General features: G+C 37.1%; 1 protein-coding gene across 3 annotated transcripts in view; it reads left to right on the top strand.

Moving 5' to 3' along the window:
- RAPGEF5 (Rap guanine nucleotide exchange factor 5) overlaps positions 1–19151 on the top strand; it is a 238926-nt gene that overhangs the window by 48272 nt on the left and 171503 nt on the right. For 2 of the 3 annotated variants that reach the window (XM_037508969.2, XM_054692418.1), the window contains exons 2-5: positions 9010–9060; positions 10722–10828; positions 15423–15544; positions 17243–17411. In XM_037508969.2, the coding sequence (XP_037364866.1) occupies positions 9010–9060; positions 10722–10828; positions 15423–15544; positions 17243–17411 (449 nt within the window). Of the gene's footprint in view, positions 1–9009; positions 9061–10721; positions 10829–15422; positions 15545–17242; positions 17412–19151 lie in introns of those variants that run through there. The other variant, XM_037508977.2, reaches the window with a different exon arrangement.

The raw sequence follows: 19151 nt of genomic DNA, 5'->3' as shown, positions 1-19151 counted from the left end.
GTTCCTTCCTTAAGGGAAAGAGTTAGTGAAACCAAATGTTCCTTGTTTGTTTTAATCTTGAAAGAAAAATTGCTTTGACCTATTTCTTGCTTTTATATAACACACAAGTGAAGATAGAAATGTGCCAGGAACAGTTTTAGAAGAAATAATCTTAAATTGCCTGAAAATAATTTGGTTCAAAATGAAAAAAAAAGTCCTATCAGTATTTGGCTACACATTGTAATATATTGCTTGGGAGACTTATTTTGCACCATCTATTCTGTAAAATTTGATAATCTACACCAGTATTGGTAAGCCTTTTCTATAAAGGGCAGATAATACATGTTTTGGCAGGAAAATAGCCAGAGACCACATGTAAACAAATGGAGCCAGTGGTGTGCCAAATAAACTTTATGAAAAGCACATGGCAGCTGGGGTTGGCTTGTGGGGTGCACTTTGTGGATCCCTTATCTACATTCCCAGCTGACTCCTAGTTCACAGGAACGCTGTGGAATCAGCAGGTGACTTCAGGAGGTTCTTCCTGGTTCTGTATCTCTGAAGTTCTTTGTATGTCTTGATTGAATAATTAAGAAATGAAAACTAAAATAGTTTTATAAATCTTCCTTCCTTTGGAAGACTGTACATTATCACATTTGTTGTTTTTTAGCCTTCAAAACATTATGTATAAATTGACAAGAAACTTTAACAGACTAATAATGTATTTCCACCAAAGAAGGGAAGGAAGGTGACTATTTCAAGGTTTACTTCTTTTGCTCATTTCTGACTTGCCAATAATGTGAGAAAGGGAGTAAACATTTTTCCTTCTCAAAGACTCCATGTAAAATCACTTAACTGAGGTTTTCTCACTATGAAGGAATGATTGTCATTCAAGTGGATCTTTAAGTTTTAAAACAGCATGTAAGTTATTCAGCATATAAAGATATTCAGTATATGTACTCTTGCTCCATAGGTGACCACTTATAGGTAAGATAGGAAGGTGGTGGTGACAATGGATTTCATAGATTTTGAGGTGGCAGGATCATGCTTTGCCACTTGGCCTAAGAGTCTCTGGATGCTGGGAAGAAGTCACCATTGGATGACTGCCCCTGGTACATACTGTAGAAGGTCCTGGGTTTACAGAAGGCCTAAGTTCCTCTGGGGGTTTACAGGGCTGGTCAAAGACAACTGGAATACACTTACAAATGGAACCAAAAGGCATTATATTTTAGTGGCAAGTGTTAAGTGTGTTTGGGGAAAGAGATTAATCACGGGAGGCTCAGGGCGAGGGTGGGCTTCCTGCAGTTTTTGCGTGGATCACAGGACAGGAAGAATGTAAAGTGCAGAGAAGTACAGAGAGTGGGGAATCACAGCAAGAGCTTGGGCATAGAGGTTTGCAGTAGGCTTATGCACGTGGTTTGCATAGTAAAAATCGAACAGCCCACATGGCTGGAGCAGTTAGTTTGCAGGAGAGAATACAGCAGGGATTATGTAGACAAGTCAGCAGGGTCATTCACCACTCTGTTCAAGAGTTGGAACATTTTGAGCACTAAGGGTGAATTGTTTTTGTTTTTAAATAACTGCAAATTCTTTCAGATTTTAAATACAAGCTGTTATGTACTTTGAAATAATATTTGAATGTGTTTTTAGCTTCTGTTTGTGAAGAGGAAGGAGGCTATGGTTTTTTAAAAACTGTTATAAAGAATAATTTCAGACTTAAAAAAGTTGCACAAGTGGTACAAAGAGAAAGTTCTCCAATAAACAGCTTCCCCAGATGTTAATGTTTATGTAACTACAGTTGTACAGTTGTTGGACCCAGCACTGATACTCAACAAATTCAGTATTGAAGGATATCCCTCTTATATCACCAGGCAGGTGATGTAAAAATGTCTCATGATGGGTGATAACTTTTATCACTTGGTTAAGGTGATGTCTGCTAAATTCCACTGAGATGTTACCATTTTTTTCCTTTGTACTTGCATCTTGTAGGGAGTCACTTTGACACTCTGTTAATACCCTATATCTCATCATTCTTTTATACACACATTTTGGCATCCATTGGTGATTATTATCTGCAACATTTCTTATGGTGATGTTATTGATGGTGATTTTCTTTTTTTTTTTTTTTCTTTTTAAAGATTTATTTATTTATTTATACAAGCTCAGGGTACAGTCAGAAGCATGGGAGGGTGAGAGAATTCACAAGAGCCAGAGCGGGGAGCAGAACAGGCAGACTGACGAAGTACACTGCTGAGGGGAGCAGCGGGCGGCAGGAGAGGTCTGTGCACCATGTAGGACCCTCGCCGGTGGCCAGTGATCGAACCGGCGCTACAGAGGCTGCAGGCAGCATCGCAGCCCAGTGCTCAACCACTGCACCACCAGAGGAGGCCCTCATTTTCTTTTTATTGCATTTAGTAATTGAAATTATTCTGTAAGGGAGTGCTCTCCTGCCCACCTCCCCATATATACACACCAGTATTTATCAGATATTTGTATCAGTATGGACTCAAGATATAACTTATTCTGTGTGTTATAATGCAATGCTTTAATTATTTTGTTGCTCAGTTTGTCTCAGATTTGAAAAGTGGCAGCTTCTTCATGTTGGCTGCTGTGGAAATGGTTCACTTTGTTGTCCAGAGGTAACTGGATGGGTTGACGTTAATACAAGTAGGGAATTAGTGACAAGTGGAGATAAATAAGTTTGCTAATTAAACTGTTGTTTCAAAATCTCTGTTAACTTTATTCCTAAATTTTAAAGTCCTTTCTGTGATTGCATTAACCGTGGAAGTCCAGCCTGACAGGCAAAACTGTCTCTTGTTTGCAAACAAAGTAAAAAGAAAGTTACTTTCCCAAGGACTGAGTAAAATCAAATTGATCATACTTTGGGATTTGTTGTACCTATTGTGTATATTTTCCCAAAAACTGATGGCTCTTACTGATTTATCTTCCTAAACAGGTAAGATTGTGAAATGTTTATAAGTATTCCTAGAACCCACTTTAATTTTCTACTTAAGCTTTTAAGTGGGGCAAAACATGTCTATGCTAGAAGAGAGCCCTTTGATAATGGGAAGGAAAAATTGAGCTTAATGCTGTGGATGCTGTTAAAAAGGGTATGCCCCTTCTGAAGGCTTGTGGGTACTATGCTTCTCTGTAGAGACGAAGATGCCATGGCTTAGGGCTATGTCTGAGACAGGACAGATCGAAAACACCTACCACACCAACAGGTGCAAGGTGGGATTTACTGAAACAGTGGTTCTTTGTTCTATGTAAGTCAGACTTGGAAACTCGGCCACAGATCGGAGTGCTGTTGGTGAAATGGCTTGCATCTGTACTATGTTCTGAACTCAGCTGGGTGTGTGAGGAGGCAATGTTTGAAGAGTGCGCCAAGCCTCATAGCTGAAGTTGAATAATGAGAGGTTCAAAATGCCAGTTTCAAACATTGATTTTTACAGCCGGGTGCACATTAGAACTACCTGGGGAGCTTGACAGGTCCTGCTCCTAGAGATTCTAATTTCCAGGGAGGGTGAGACCAAAGCACCTGTTTGGTTTCTTCCCTTCAGTCTCTCAGATGGTTTTAATTCACATTGAGGGTTGAGACTGCTGGATCTAGCAAGCACTGTTTGTGATATCTTAATGCTTAGATGTACTCACTTTTCATGTTACTCTTAAATCATCCCATTCAATGCTGTAAAATACATTGCAAGTAGTAACTAAAGATAGGCTTGGACGACAAGCCTCTTTATAATTTTGTCATATGCAAAATAGGATTAAAAATAGTACCTACTTTTTAGTTTTATAAGTATTAATGGATATGTTTTATTAAAGTTACTTAATACAATCTTAAAACATATCCATTAATACTTATAAAACTAAAAGGTAGCACATATTACTTAATACATCGCCAGTAACAATAGAATGGTGGCTTTGGATCAATCAAAATTTTATGTCAATCCAGGGTTTATAACTTTCCAGCTCTAGGATCTTAATATCTCTGACCCTCAGGCCTCTTGTCTGTAAAAATATGTATAGGTGGGTGCAATACTAATATGCAAAAGTACTTAAGACAAGGGAAATACTCAGGAAGTATCTCTGTTACCTTTTCTGTGATTCCATTCATTTCCTTAACTCATCACAGGTCAGTATAAAAATATAATTTTGAGATCATTGACTATCGTGTAGCCATGATACGCTGAGAACTTATTATTACAAATAGACTTCGTGACTGGCTATTGGGGCACATCCTTTGGAGCCTTGAGGAAATGGTTGTGGGCCTGAATTATACCCAGAGCTTGCAGAAGGAGTTGTGGTACCATGCCCTGCCCCTGCATTTCAGCAATGATTTTTATCTGCAGTTTGCATTATAACTGACTTGTGGTCACCAGAAAATTCACAAGCCAATAAACTGGCTGCAATTCTCTCCCTTCAACCTTGACCAAGCTTTGATTGAGATATGTGTCTTGGGACCAAGCAGGACCCAAAGTATTAGAACTATACTGGAAAACTTACTAGACCATGGTCTTTATTGTTTTGGTCTATAATCTCTTAACATATGTGCCCTCCATGTACCTAAGAAGCTTTTTGACTTCCTGAGATTGTAAGAATTCCAAGTATAGTAGTTATACCATGTTAACATCTTCATATTTTACTGTTCACCACAGTGGGAAAAAGCAGTGTGGCTAAAAGTGACAAAAAGCTGTGTCATGAACTAAATTCTTAACTTATCAATAAATTTGTTAGTTCTTGTTAGTTCCCATTTGTAATAGAGCAGTTCCTACTTCTGTGGTGATAAAGTGATTCAGTCTGTATCCTCATATTTCTTTCTCCCAACAGTACCTTATGTACTTTAACTCATTCGAAGGATAGCATCTCCTTTAAGAGCTGACTGATGAAAAATGTCCTTAAATTCTATTACATTTTTAGCAAGATATTTTCATTGTCTCTGGAATGAGTTCCATGCTTGGGTTAGACCCATCCTCATACTACTACAGTTTAATTTTAAGGGACACTCAACTTCTTCTTTTTTCTTTTTAAAGTTACATATTGTTGCTAACCAATTCACCTCTTGAGTTATGACTTTTTTTTCTGGAAATACATTGGTGAATATTAAAGGGTTATATTTTTCTCACACATTTTTAAAATATGAGATCTGGCTTGAATCATTTAGGGAATCATTTTCTGTGGTTCATTAAAATGGACAGGAAAGAAGTAAATTATGTAATTTCTCTGACCTTACATTAGATTTGAATTAAAATATAACTTGTGTTGTTGCTAGCCTTCTCTCCATGGTATATCTTTTATGAAAGAATCATTGTTTCTAGCTTGTTCTAGAACGTTGTGAAAGAGGGAAAAAAAAGAATCATCTCATTTAGAGATGAATCATCTTGTTTAGCGATATCTGAGATATTTTAGGGAGCGTCATCAAAAAGGATGCCCTGCATCAACAGGAATATCTATCCAAGATCCTAGAGTAAATTGATAGGAAACCAGGATCAAGAAAGAAAATTCAGGGGTTTAAAGTATTCTTTAGATCCTGTCTTCTCATAAATGGATTTTTAAATTAGAGATAGTATTTTATCTGAATGTGTGTTCTTTTTTTTTTAATATTTATTTTATTTATTTATACAAGCACTGGGTACAGTCAGAAGCGCGAGAGGGTGAGAGAATTCACCAGAGCCAGAGCGGTGAACAGAGCAGGTAGACTGACGAAGTACACTGCTGCGGGGAGCAGCGGGCACAGCAGAAGAGGTCTGCGCGCCATGTGGGACCCTCGCCCGGTGGCCGGGGATTGAACCGGTGTTGCAGAGGCTGCGGCAGCTTCGCAGCCCAGCGCTCAACCGCTGCACCACCAGGAGAGGCCCTGAATGTGTGTTCTTGTAAGCTCCCACAGTGCCTGAGAAGGAGCTCAGTTGGTTCTTCCTAAATGTGAAAAGAATGAAAGTTAATTGCCACAAGAGTGATTAGACAAATTCCTGGAAACTGAGAGGAGAAATAAAACAAAGAGATATAAAGAAGGATGAGCACAGCAGAGCAGTTGTATAATGAGGAGAGAATATTGAAATGGAGAGAGGGCCATTTTCAAGAGTGTTTTTGTGATCTTTCTTGGGTAGATGCTGGGAGAACAATTCTTGAGGTGACTTAGAGTAGTGATTCTCAAATTTCTGTAAGCTGGTCTATGTTGTTTTCCTAATAAAATTACTTAATCTTTTCCCAATATCTGTTAAAAATAAATGGATAGACTATTCCTCCATGTTCTGTTTTTCCTTAAGTCTTTGGCAGTTGCTATTTTTGATCTATACCAAAAACTAACAAAAAAAGTGGTCTCAAGAAAGGGTACAGCATTATGGTAATTATTTTAAGTTTAATGAATCAGTAGTTCTCTAGAGACTTGGTGGCTTCCCCTAGCTCCACTAAGTTTGAAAACTGCTGTCCCAGAGCATTAATGAAACAAAGCCCCTCTGGGACCTGTTAAAGAGAGGCTTCACCAGAGTTTCTGGCAACAAATCTCAGTATTGTGTCTTGTAAAAAGCAGTTGTAATTATGTTGCTCTTGTCCATTCCCTGTGGGTTAGTAGCTTATCTAAGACTGTTATCTGGTCAGCATGGAAGAATCCCATTGCTTTATTTACTCACCTTACCCAGCTTTTGAAAGAAGCCATCCAGGGAGAAGTTTCTGTGAAATGGAATTGTGTGAGTGTAACACTAGTGTTGGAACAGCCGGATACAGGTTGGCAGCAGAGAAAAAGGAAGTGGTTTGCTTTCTTTTGTGAAATTGCCCCTACCTTGTTCTTTAGAACTTGTTTCTACCTAGAAGCTTTCTTTAAAACTAGATCATGTGAAGTAGTTGCTCATCTGAGCTGATTTAGGCAATTAGATGTGTAATAAAAGTTGTCAGTTTTTTACTGCCAATGATTTTTAAAAGTCTATCTTTGTTGGGGGGGGATCACTTATCATGATTCATCTTCAAATTATAAATTTGGTTCATATGCAGATTTTAAATTACTGTTGTCAATCCTCTGTATCCATGGTGATTTGGTTCCAGAAACACCTCTCCCCCGACCCCCAACCACACACACACCAAAAATCTGAGAAGCCTCAAGTCCCTCATATAAAATGTCATAGTATTTGCATATAACCTACAAACATCCTCCCATATACGTTAAATCATCTTTAGATTACTTATAATATCTAATATAGTATAAATGCTATATAAATAGTTGTTATACTATGATGTTTAGGGAGTAATGACTAGAAAAAAATCTGTGCATATTCAGTGCAGACATGACCATCCTAGGTCTAGCTAAATAATACACATTTTTGAGCAAAAGTTAGTTGAACCCAACGTTGGTTGAAACCAAAATGCAGAACCCTGAATGTGGAGGGCTAGCTGTATTTCAATAAGTGAGTATATTACCTCCACTCAAACAGAAGACCTGGGAAGGCACCTTCGGAGTGTGAATTGACAAGATCGAAGGGGTGGGTGGATGTTTTATTTTAACATGTGGGAAGTTAAAATGGTTTGTCTACATGATATATTTAATTTTCTTTTAAACCATTGCAAACCTTTAGCAGAGTGCACCAAATGACATTTCTGAATATAAAGTACCCCTACATTTATTTTTGTTTAATTAGAAGGTAAGTATTATAGGAGCCATGTGGAATGGGGGAAGGATCAGAATGAGATTTCTTTCTTACATTAAAATTTGGTAGAAGTTCAGATGTTGGAAAGCGATGACTGGCAGGGCACATTTTGTAAATTTAGCAAATTATTCTAAGAAGTGGAGGCGGAAGACTAAAAACTATGGGATTTCAAAAGACAGTGAGCCTTGGAGTAGAGGGATAAAGAGCTTTTAAACATAGGTTGGAAGCTCAGTAAATGTTGGTTTCTCTGTACTTTTTCCTATACTGCAATGGGAAATGATAATAGTTTTCTATTGTGCTTAAGCATCTGTGGGTGATGGTAATGCTTTCTGGATTGTTAACTAGGAAAAATTAGCTCCTACAATTCAAATCATTCAGTAACTACTAAGTTGAAACAGAGATATAAATATCTATAAATAAATGAATAGAAAAATAAACTTTTTTTGTACAAGGATGTGTGTTAGATACTGTGAAAGCAAACAATATAAGCTACCAGATCTCCCTCAAGGAGTTTGTGGATTTGTTGGGGTAAATGTATACACAAGACAGTGGGTCATGCAGAACATCCAGGAGTTACCAAATGAATAATAGAGGAAAAAACAAGGAGCTTCAAAGAGGGTGAAACCCCAATGGACTGAGGTAGCAGCAGAGATTTCCTGTTAGATAACAGCACAAAGCTAGATTTCAAAACCTGGTGGGATTCAGGGAAGTATCAGGGAAGACTGGGGCTTTCCAATGTGGAGAATAGTGCGTGTAGAGGTAAGCTATGGATGGCAGGCTCTTCTGATGAGTATTACCTAGTTAAACCAAAGTAGCCATGTAGAAAGGTGAAAAGAAAACACTGGAAACCCATTGGAGGCAGGCTGTCGTGGGCACAGAAGGGCAGACTGGGAGCTTTGGATAGACTCACATAAGAAATGAAACCCATTGTAGGTGGAGGGGCCAATTTAAGGACATTGTTTAGTTGAGATTTATAGGATGGCTTGAGCAGGTGTGACCAGAGGGCAGAGAAACCAAAGCAAGTGTTTGGGGATGTAGTAATGAAAACCTGGGTAAGACTGGTCAAAGTGGGAATGAAAAGGAAGGAGAAATGTAATTAAATGACATTAAGAATAAAATGACGTATACAAAACACCTGTCTCCTGTTACACTTTTTTCAGTTGTCTAGACTGGGATCTGTTCAAGTGCATATCCTGTCAAGTGGATGTGAATGTAGACCAGATACTTACATTGAGTGAGAATAAGGATGATAATCCTGTGTGATACATGATTTGGGATTTAATCTCATTTTTTGACTTCGATAATTACTGGGCGTGCCACTGTTGTATGTATTGTGTGTTCATGTTACAAAATTTGTTTGGCTTTAATTTTCCTCCCTTTCTTTCTTTTAAAATAGACTCTGTCACGAAGAATTTCCAATCCATACCTCGAACATACTCCTTCCCAGGTATGATTCTTTTCTCATTTACTGCATGATCTGAAATAATGATTTACAAATTGTGGTATAGAAATCTCTAGTAATAGCTGTTTGTTTTGCTCCTGATCACATGTTTCCTTCACTGGGGATGACACAGCCAAAGGTGTTTGAGATGCTCTGATAATTGTGTCATGGTTCAAGATGTCCCCTAGGTAGAAAAAAATATTTCCTACCTTTCAAGTCCTTTGCATGAATGTATTATCAGTATGGCAGAGTTAATATAGAATATAGTTTTTCAGTTGTCTGTATTGATAAAAATGCTGTATTTTAAGCATGGTGGAAATTTTGTGCTGAAAACTTTTTGTAAAAAAGGATTATTTATATTTATTGTTATCTGATAGTGGAATATCTCCATATGCTTATTGTTAAGAAAAGAGGAGCATAGCTTTATTGTATTGGGTTAACAAATCTGTCAATAAAGAGTAGATGTTTTAGAGTAACAGGAGACTATGAGCTTTGTTTGTAGGGACCTTTTCAGTCTTGTTCTCTACTGTATCCCAGCATCTAGAATAAGTAGCCTGATAGCTGCTTATTAAATGTTTTTTGAATGACTGAGTGAACTTGGTACCATGTCACAATTAAGTGTCACCAGGCTTGTGTCTCTTTTATGGTAAATTTCCTGTCCTCTCATTTGTTCAAGCATTTAAAAAATAACAGTTTCAACATGTTAAAAGTAAATCATTTCTTCCATGCTTCTCTTTTCTATTGAATTTTGTTTAGGAGATGATAGCAAGAAAATTAAAGAAGTGAGAATGGGATTGAAATATTCCCTGTCAAGTCACAGTTAACATATTATCAATTTGTTTGCTTTGAGAGAAGATATAAAATATACTTTAGGTACAAAAAGAATTAACCCAGAAAGAAGTAAACAGAAATAAGCATGTATCCCCAATATATATATTAATTTTCTTGAGCCTTTACATATGAAAACAGCTCATTTTCATTTAGCTTCCTTTGTTTGAAAAGCAGCATTGCACTGAAGAGGAAGGAGCCAATTATGGAAAAAGGAAGTAGAATATAAAGTAGGGCACAGAGCACTCTCGAACTAAGGAGCACTCTCCATCATCCTTCAAGAATCAAAGATTCATGGATGAATTAGAAGATTAAAAAGAGGAGTTAAATGAAATTTTTATCTGCTAGATGGAGTCACGGAAGTAGATGAATCAGAATGCTTGGAATTAACTGTGAGCTCTGCTATTGAAGCTTAAAGGCAAAGCAGATAGCAGCCTACTATCAAATTGTCATGATGTTCACTAGATAGGAAAAATTATTTTCCCATTTTCCTAGACCTTTACATGAGTGCATTATCAATATGGCAGTTAATATATAATATAAATGTTCAATTATCTATATTGATAGAAATATTCTGTCTTAAAAAACAGTGGCTATTGTGCCCTAAAAACTGTGTAAAACGAGGTTATTTTTGTTCAAGCAGTTTGGCATTTAAAAAATAGTTGTTATAACTGAATAGTGTCCATGGACCAATAGCAAAAACAAGATATGTAGTTGCATGTAGCTATGTAGGCTAAAATGTAAATTTTGTAAATTTTGATATAATATGCTATTGGCAGCTCACAAATTGCCACAATGAGGTTCTAAATGTACAGCAATTATTTGTCTTTTCCATTTAGATTTATGGAGAGAATTCTTCTTGTGCAGGAAGAGCATTGAGGAATATTATTATTGTTCAGGCAGCTGACCTGATAAAGGACAGAGTGAACCTCAAGGGATTTTACAGGTAACACATTTTTCTAACACTTTGTCAAAAATTCTCCTTATGGGGAAAAAAAATAAAAATGTGTTAAAAGCATAACCTTGCACACAGAGAGGTAGCTATATTGATAGTGGGAGAGGGTTGTTTGTTTAGAAGTGTCTATTTGGGATATCGATGGTGACTTTTCTAAATTTAATCCAGTGCTCAATGATAATTGGGATCCTTGTTCTGAATCAGGGTATGGAACCCCCTGGCACAAGTGAGGTTGTGGTCCTGGGAGAGTCTCTGCTTTGCTTTCTCTGAGATGTGATATTTCACAACATTTTTATTGAGTGTGCTGCACTAGGACTGCAAGAAATATGAGTTCCCTCATCGGGGACGTTATCAAGGCTCTGTGAGGTCTGTTGGGGACCCATGGGACAAGGCACTCTACTCTCACTCCCAAATGCAAGTCTTTCGCCTTTTAGGTGCTGTGAGGAGGGAGGGTGGGTTGGCTCAGTAAGGATGGCCCTGCCATGGCTAGTGGAGAGCAAAGGAGTTAGAGTAAGTGTGTGGGCTGAAGGCCAATTTTAAAGTACATCTAGACCAAGAGTGTTCACTTAGAAAGTTTGGAGCACATGATTTCATTTGATGGAGTAGTTTAAAGAAAAAACAAAAGTGAGTTTTCAGCTCCTCATTTTTCTAAGAAAAGATATTAGGGCCTCCCTGGTGGTGCAAAGGTTAAGCACAGCTCTGTGAAGCCATTTGCAGCCTCTGCAGCATGAGTTCAATCCCTGGCCGGCCAGGGAGCAACCCACATGGCACAGCAGACTTCTCCTGTCTTGCCCGCTGCTCCCCTCGGCATTGTGTTTCAGTCAATCTGCCTGTTCTCTTCCCTGCTCTGTCTCTGGTGAATCCTCTCACCCCCCACATCTCTGGCCTATACCCCAGTTCTTGTATGCATAAGTTTTAGACATTTTTCACATTCCAGAAGGCTTCATGCCCCTTCAAGTCAGTAATTGTCTAGTGCCACCAACTTCCTTCTTATCAACCTTCTGACAGAATCTGTATCCTTATGTACCACTGAACCATCATATAGTGGGATTAGCAGAACTGCAATGAATTAATAATTGTAAAATCCCATGCTTAATTGTATTTGTATCTACAAATGCACAAATGTTTTTGTGTGTATGGACAAGAGAACCTCTTGAAAAAGCTTCAAGATCACCCATTTCTTTTGTAATAATCTATAGCCAAGGTCTGAGGACCCTGCTTTCCAAGGCCAGGCTAAGGTGACAAGACAGGCAGGAAGAGAGGCATGTGATGGTTGGGCAACTTCATATAGAACCTTTTGTTTAAAATTGTTGGTGATCTCAGTTTTAGACTTGTCTGATTTCCCCCTTCTTGTTATTTTTTTAACTAAATATTTTAATTGCACCCCTTTCTTTTAAAATTAAAGCTTGTATGTATAAATCTTTGGGTCTGGTAATCTCAGAGGATTAATTTTGGCCACCACATAAAGTTAATGTTTAGGATCTGTCATTGTTTTCCATTTTGTTTCTTTATAAGATTTCCATGGTAATAAATTGAAAAAGAACTAGGAGATTAATCAGGTTCATGTAGAAGAACTGTCCAGCCAATTCAGAACACATTTAGGGTGTAGTGGGAGTAGAATGGGGAGAGAGTGTGTGTTTTGCTACCTCCTATCTTGAACAAGCCAGAACCTCCTTTTTTTCATAATCTAAGGATTGATTAATCCTTTGATTAGTGCTATAATGATTGCCTGATGTGGATCATTTTCATTTGTCTAGTCATAAATTGAAGTAAAGTGTTTTCCATGTCCCATATGAGAATTGCTTTCAAAATTGTGAAATGTTTTCTATTCATTTTATACTGTAGGGAAAATCACACTGGTTTTTGAAACTTCAAATAAGTCTCCAAATACCACCACTGCATTTATATTTGAGATTAGGGTTCTGCCTGCACTACCATGAATTAATTGCTAACAACATTAACAGGTAACAGGAGGAGGCCTAGAGAAACCAAATTTTCAGTTCCCAAAATTGGTTAAATTATGTTTTGTTATATGCAATCTCATTGGCCTTGTAGCTGATCACAGTGTTCCTACCTAGTATTGCAACTGTAGTTAGATCTACATGTACTTGCAACAGTTTCTGGATTCAGTACAAGACTGAAAATATACTGGGGAAAAGTATTGCTGTCATTGTTCACAGCGTTCTCTTCCCACCATCTTTTTTCTTCCTCACTGCTGTCCCCTAAAGCCTGTGGATTTACCTATTTTAACTGGATTGTTTCGGACCTACCTGGTTAGCAAGTCAGGGGAGTATATGTTAATAGCAAAGTCAGCTCACTCACTTTGTTTGCTTTGGTGATATTACTGAGTTTATTCTTACCCCTAATGTTGTTTTCCCTGGCACAGATGGATTGTTGAAAGCAACTTGAAGCATTACTTGATGAAGTTGGATATAGAAAGGGGTCTTGTACCAAAGACATCATAGCTTTTCTGAGAACAGGAAAGCCTAGTTATTAACCGGTGTTGTCAAGGTGATTAACTAATGTTATCAAGGCAGTATGTGTTTTAACACATTGACTCAGCCCTACCCCCCAAAATAGACTAAGCCCTTTCCAATTAAATGTTGAGCTGGGGGGTTAGGGCTTATGGTCACCGGCATCACCAGGCAGCTACTTAGAAATGAGGCTACCCAGCCATGCTGCATCAGAATGTGCAGTTAATTTAACAAGGTCCCCCAGGTGACTCCTAAATAGTTTTTGAGAAGCCCTGGTATGTAACAGTCTTCCCTGTCAGCTATGAACACCAAGCATATGCTTCTGTCTAGCCAACTCTTGCAATTTGGCAGTTTGTTTAGTAAATGTTTGGTTCTGTCCTGTTTAGTTGTCGTCAGACGCTCAGAGCAGGCTGAGGAGCTGTATTGTTCTGAGAATAAGGACTCAGATGATACAGTGTTTACACCATGCCTTTATAAGTCCAAAGATATTGGCTAATTGACAAGAGTGTTGAGGAATTTAATTAACACTTTGAGCCTTTAACATGAAAGGTGTCCTATAGAATTAGTGACTGTTTAGCCTAATTGTCTGTTTTGTTGTAACACTTTTTCTCATTTTGTTTCAAAAACCATTCATTTATTTGACTGTTAGTCTTTCTAGTGTTTTAATGTTAACATGCTACTGAGCATGTCTGATATTGTCCTAAGTGCCTTAGAGTATCTTTCATATAGTGATATTTTGCCACAAAGTAATGCTTTATCAATAGCTGTAATATAAGATCACATATCTCAGCAGAAAAATTTACCGCCTTACTTTTTCCTACAGCACAAAAATGTAACACCTCTTGGCATTTCTTCATACAGTTAGTAACTGTGTGATTTTTAGGTCTATGTGCAACTATGTCAATCATAAGAGATAGGAAAATAGGTAATATTTTTCTATTTTAGGTCCTTAAATACCAACTATAGAGTAAAGATAGCCATTTTATATGATATTATAAACATTTGGTGACATTATGTCATAAGGGAGACTGAATTGGATTCAATAAAATTTCTCAAATACAAAAACATTTTAGATGTTTCTTTTTTTTTTCCCATATAATACTGATAAAGAGGGAAAAGTAGGCATAAAGATACTATTCAGATACTCAGGTTGGAGCATTCTTTGAATACATTGTGTATTTTAAGACACAAAGAAGACCTTGTGTTTGATTAGTGGAATCTATCATGCACATCTGGATCCATGGGTTTATGGTCTAAGCTACTTAACTAGATTGTTTATATTATATTAAGAAGACTACCAGTCATATTTATTTTTTGAGATAAATTTAAGAATTTAATCTCTAAAAGATTAGCAAATAAAACCCTATAACCCACTAACTTTGTCTAACCTTTTTGGAGATATTTTGTTTTGAAAGAGACAAGAGAAATCAGCAAACAGTTGAGCAGAAGTTTATCCCCATCAACTTGAGGAAATTGTCTTATCAAGGCAGAAGCATTATCTTTATATAAAGAACTGCTATTATATTAAGAACTTATTGTGTACCATGAACTGTTTATTTGTCTGAAGTCTTATTCTCTTAAATTATTTTCAAATGAGTGAACATTAAACAAAAATTGTATTTATGAAACAATACTTCCCATTAAATATAATGGAGTTCCTGTTAAATATGAATTTATTCATAGTGGCAGGCACATTCTTATCTGTTCTTAAATTCTAGGCAGGAGAATCAGTCTGATGATCCATGTGTAACTCAGGTGCTTCCTGCCTTGATGTCAATCTCCCACCGGTTTTAATTATATTGGTTAAAAATTCTGGTTCAGGGGCCTTCCCTCTGGCACAGCGGTGGGGGAGGGGTTATTTTCAAATGAGGAAAATAGATATTATTCAAAATGGTGTATAATTACTATGTGTTGGGTATTTTGAAAAAAAAAATATAATTTCACTGATTCCTCTAAGGAAATGGTATTTGAAAGATGAAAGAGAGGTATGTGTCACTTATTCTTGAATTTTTTTTTAATGCAAGTATATGAAAGGGATGGTATTAAATATCAATTTTTTGGCAAATGAGCTCCAACATTATCTTACTGTGAATGCCTTTGCTTTTGTCCAGGAGAAGCTGCGTTGGGTCAGAACTGGTCGACTGGCTTCTGGAACACTGTCCTTTTGTTCAGTGCAGATCTATGGCCATTGGTGTATGGCAGCTGCTGTTGGATATGGGAATTATATCATCAGGTTAGTACTACGTGTTTGAAGGCATAGAATCATTATGAAGTTATCAGACCAAAATGTACTTGATTTTTTTGAAAGAATGTTACAATATGGATGGAAATAGTTTTTGCAGGTAAATATTTACATCTTCTTTTATTAAAAAAATGACAGGTTATCCTTTGACTTTATTTCTTGCACACATATTAGGTGTGCAAGCACCTATTAGATGCTTGTTGATTCATAGACTACTATGAATCAAGAGTTTTTTCCTTACCCCTTCCCTTCTCTACTCAAAATGCTGCTCACAAGTTTTCTAACAAATCAGTGATATCTTTAGTTGCTCTGTGTGATTTATCTTGTTGTACTTAGAATAATCATCAGAAACTGATTTTATGAGTGGAATGTGTATGCAATTTTAATTGACTAAGTAATCATGAACAGTTAGAGATGTGACCTTTGAATAATGGCTGTTTAAACAGAACAGAAAATAGATGTTAACTAGAAACTAGAGTAAATGGTGGCTGTCCCTCTTCATAGCTGACCCCAGGGAATAGAAGGCAAGCAATCTGGACTCTGTTTAGCTATATCACTTAGGTGCTTGCTGGTTACTTGGAAAGTCCTTTTTTCTATATGTAACACATAGTAAGAAGCAGGGAACTCAGTAAAGTTCTGAAAGCCATATCTCAAGTCTGATTATGAAACATGATAGAGATATGGGTATAATATTAGTGAATCAATAGTATCTAGCACCTGTAACTCTTATTTAGAAAAGTAACTACATTTGAGTAATGTCATTATCAACCTGCTTGCATGGTTCAGCCTTCTGTGTAAAGTTGTTTTGAAAAGTCGCTAGTTCTAGATTCCTTTGAAATTGGGTTTTCCCCATTGGTAAGTACTGATATTTTGGGCTGGCTAGTTCTTAGTTGTAGGCATCTATCCTGTACTTCATAGGATATTTAGCAGCAACCCTTCTACTCACCAGATGCCAGTAGCACCCCCTAGTTGTAGCAACAAAAATGCTTCCAGACATTGTCAATGTTTCTGGGGCACAGTTACCCCCAGTTGGGAACCACTGAAGTAAAACTTACCATCAATTTATATTTTTGTACTAGTAAATTATTTTGGTGTATTAGTTTGCTTTGAGCCACTAAAGACTTTCCCCCTCTCCTTGAACTGCTATTTACTTAATCTCTCTCTGAAGCAGAAAAATTATAAAATACATGTAAATATGCTATCCAAAGCTTCAAGTTATATAAAGCTAGATTTTTCAATAAGTCCTTTTAAATTCAATGGAATTGTAAACATTGATGGGTTTAGCATGTGTTATTATAACCCTACCCTGTCTTCGCTGTAATAACTATCAGGGGGACTCCCCAGTGGCGCAGTGGGTTGAGTGCAGCACTGTGAAGCTGTCCACAGCCTCTGCAGTGCCGATTTGATTCCTGGCCAGCCAGGGAGAAACCCACATGGCGCAGCAGACCTCTCCTGTCTCGCCTGCTGCTCCCCTCAGCAGTGTTTTCCTCAGTCTACCTGTTCTGCTCCCCGCTCTGTCACTGGTGAATTCTCTCACCCTCCCATGCCTCTGGCCTGTACCCCAGTTCTTGTATAAATAAATAAATCTTTTAAAAAAACCTAACAGGGCTTTCAATTTATTACTTGGTTTGTGACTTTCTAAATAATATACTTAGAAAAACTGATCCATATCTTTTTTATTTCCAACAGTGGACCAGCATTTATACTTTCAAGATACCTATGTTTTCTATCAGTTTTCATCTGATGAATGTAGCTACTTGTACTGTGAATTTGAAAGAGAGGAAGAATGGCAAAATGGTGTCAAGCTTTTATTGCAGTTTGTGCCTCTCATTCCTGCTAGAACTGGCATTTGTGAAATGTAAGTAGATGATATTTTGTTCCATTGTTAAATTATTCTCAATTAGAGAATATTTAGTGTGTCTAGGAATTATACTATGCCCTTGAAGGTTCCCATCTCCAGTAAGAGGTAGTTGTTCAGTTACCATTTCTCAGATGCAAGTTCAGAAAAGCAAGATTAGTTGCTGAAAGTTAAATCCTGTTAATAAATGGCTGAACTGGCATGCGGATCCCATACCTCACCAGCTGCACCATAAGATTTCTAATTTAATCATTGCTGTATGAGCAGATGATCTAAGTTAGGAATAGACATGATTGGCTAAAGTTGGAATAAAATAATAACTCACATCTTATCCATTATCAAATCATGACTTTCCAAAGAAAGAACTCAACAGACATTTCTGAAAATAATTTAGATGTAACATTTGGCGAATTAAAACACGTGAATCATTATCACATGAAGATACTGAATCACCATATGATTAAAATGGATTAAAATTAATCGGAGAAGATCTGGGAAAAGAATTTGAGTCATGATATGGTGATTCTGACATGCCTCTGTTAAACCATAATGTTAAGGACAAGTTTATTTGGGTATAATGAATTGCAGATTAAAATTTCAGTTAATAAATTTTACAGATTTAGTTTTCAGAATATATTTCCATACTGTTGACTCTGACTTCCATGAGATTTGTAGGGCAAGTGGTGTTATCCCCATCTCATGGGTAAGAAAATAGGTTCACAGAAAAGCGTTTACAACCATAACAATGATGAGTTGCTCTGGTTAGTTTAAAGATGGCAGTCAATACTGAACAGTTAATATAGGTTTTTAGAAAAGAATTGTGTCCGAATATTAACAAGATACTGTGAATTAATAGAAAGATGCATTGCAGAAAATATATTTTATGTCAGGAACTTTCCTAACTGCTTTATATTCATTATTGCATCTTCAGATAAACTCTGTAATGTAGTATTATCCCTATTTTGTAAGTGAGGAAACTGAGGCATAATAGGCAGGTAACCTGTGCAAGGTCATGCAAAAGGGTAGTTAGAATGTTAGGGTTTGAATTAATGTCTGTTTGATTCTAAAGCCCTTGCTTTAGCACCTACTAGAAGGTGTTCCCAGGAGTTAAGGGGATCATTCTAGCTTCCCTTTCTGAGAAGTTATAAACAGAAGCTATTAATATAGAAATGTTAGGCTAACTCTGAAAGAGCTATGAATTCAGTACCACCACAATGACCTCTGTTTATGGAGGACCTCGCAGTGGTGAAGTAAAATTCAAATGTAATTCATCTTTCAATGGAAGTATAGAAATTGCTCTTTAGTACATTAGGCTTTTAATATAGATCAGAAATGTCCTAAGAAAAGTCAAGGAACATTTCAATAAACTTTAACAAGTGGTCTCAAAAGAAGTGGTATGCTTTTTAAAACAGAGGTAGCAGTGACTTGCTTTTGACTCTGTGGGACTGGTGTTCTTTAGCAGCTCTTCTTAACCATTTCCTGTCCTGAACTCAAGATGAATTGAGTACAATGCCAAGGTTACACAGGGAAATTGAAATAAAATTTCAAACAGAGCTCATGATTTAGCTCCACTGCTTTCTCTCCCACTTGGAAAGCAGATTGGAGTGCCAGTGAGTGAGAAGGTCCTATTATAAGGAAACCCTGGGCCTACCCTAAGTTCTAAGAGAGAAAATATTTTTAAAACATGGGTTCTAATAGTCATTCCAGATGATACCCAGTCTTTTATCACACTGATCATTT

Source organism: Talpa occidentalis, unplaced genomic scaffold (genome assembly GCF_014898055.3).
Source record: "Talpa occidentalis isolate TD23 unplaced genomic scaffold, MPIMG_talOcc4v2.1, whole genome shotgun sequence".
Lineage (NCBI taxonomy): Eukaryota > Metazoa > Chordata > Mammalia > Eulipotyphla > Talpidae > Talpa > Talpa occidentalis.
This window is presented reverse-complemented; position numbering and strand designations above follow the sequence as displayed.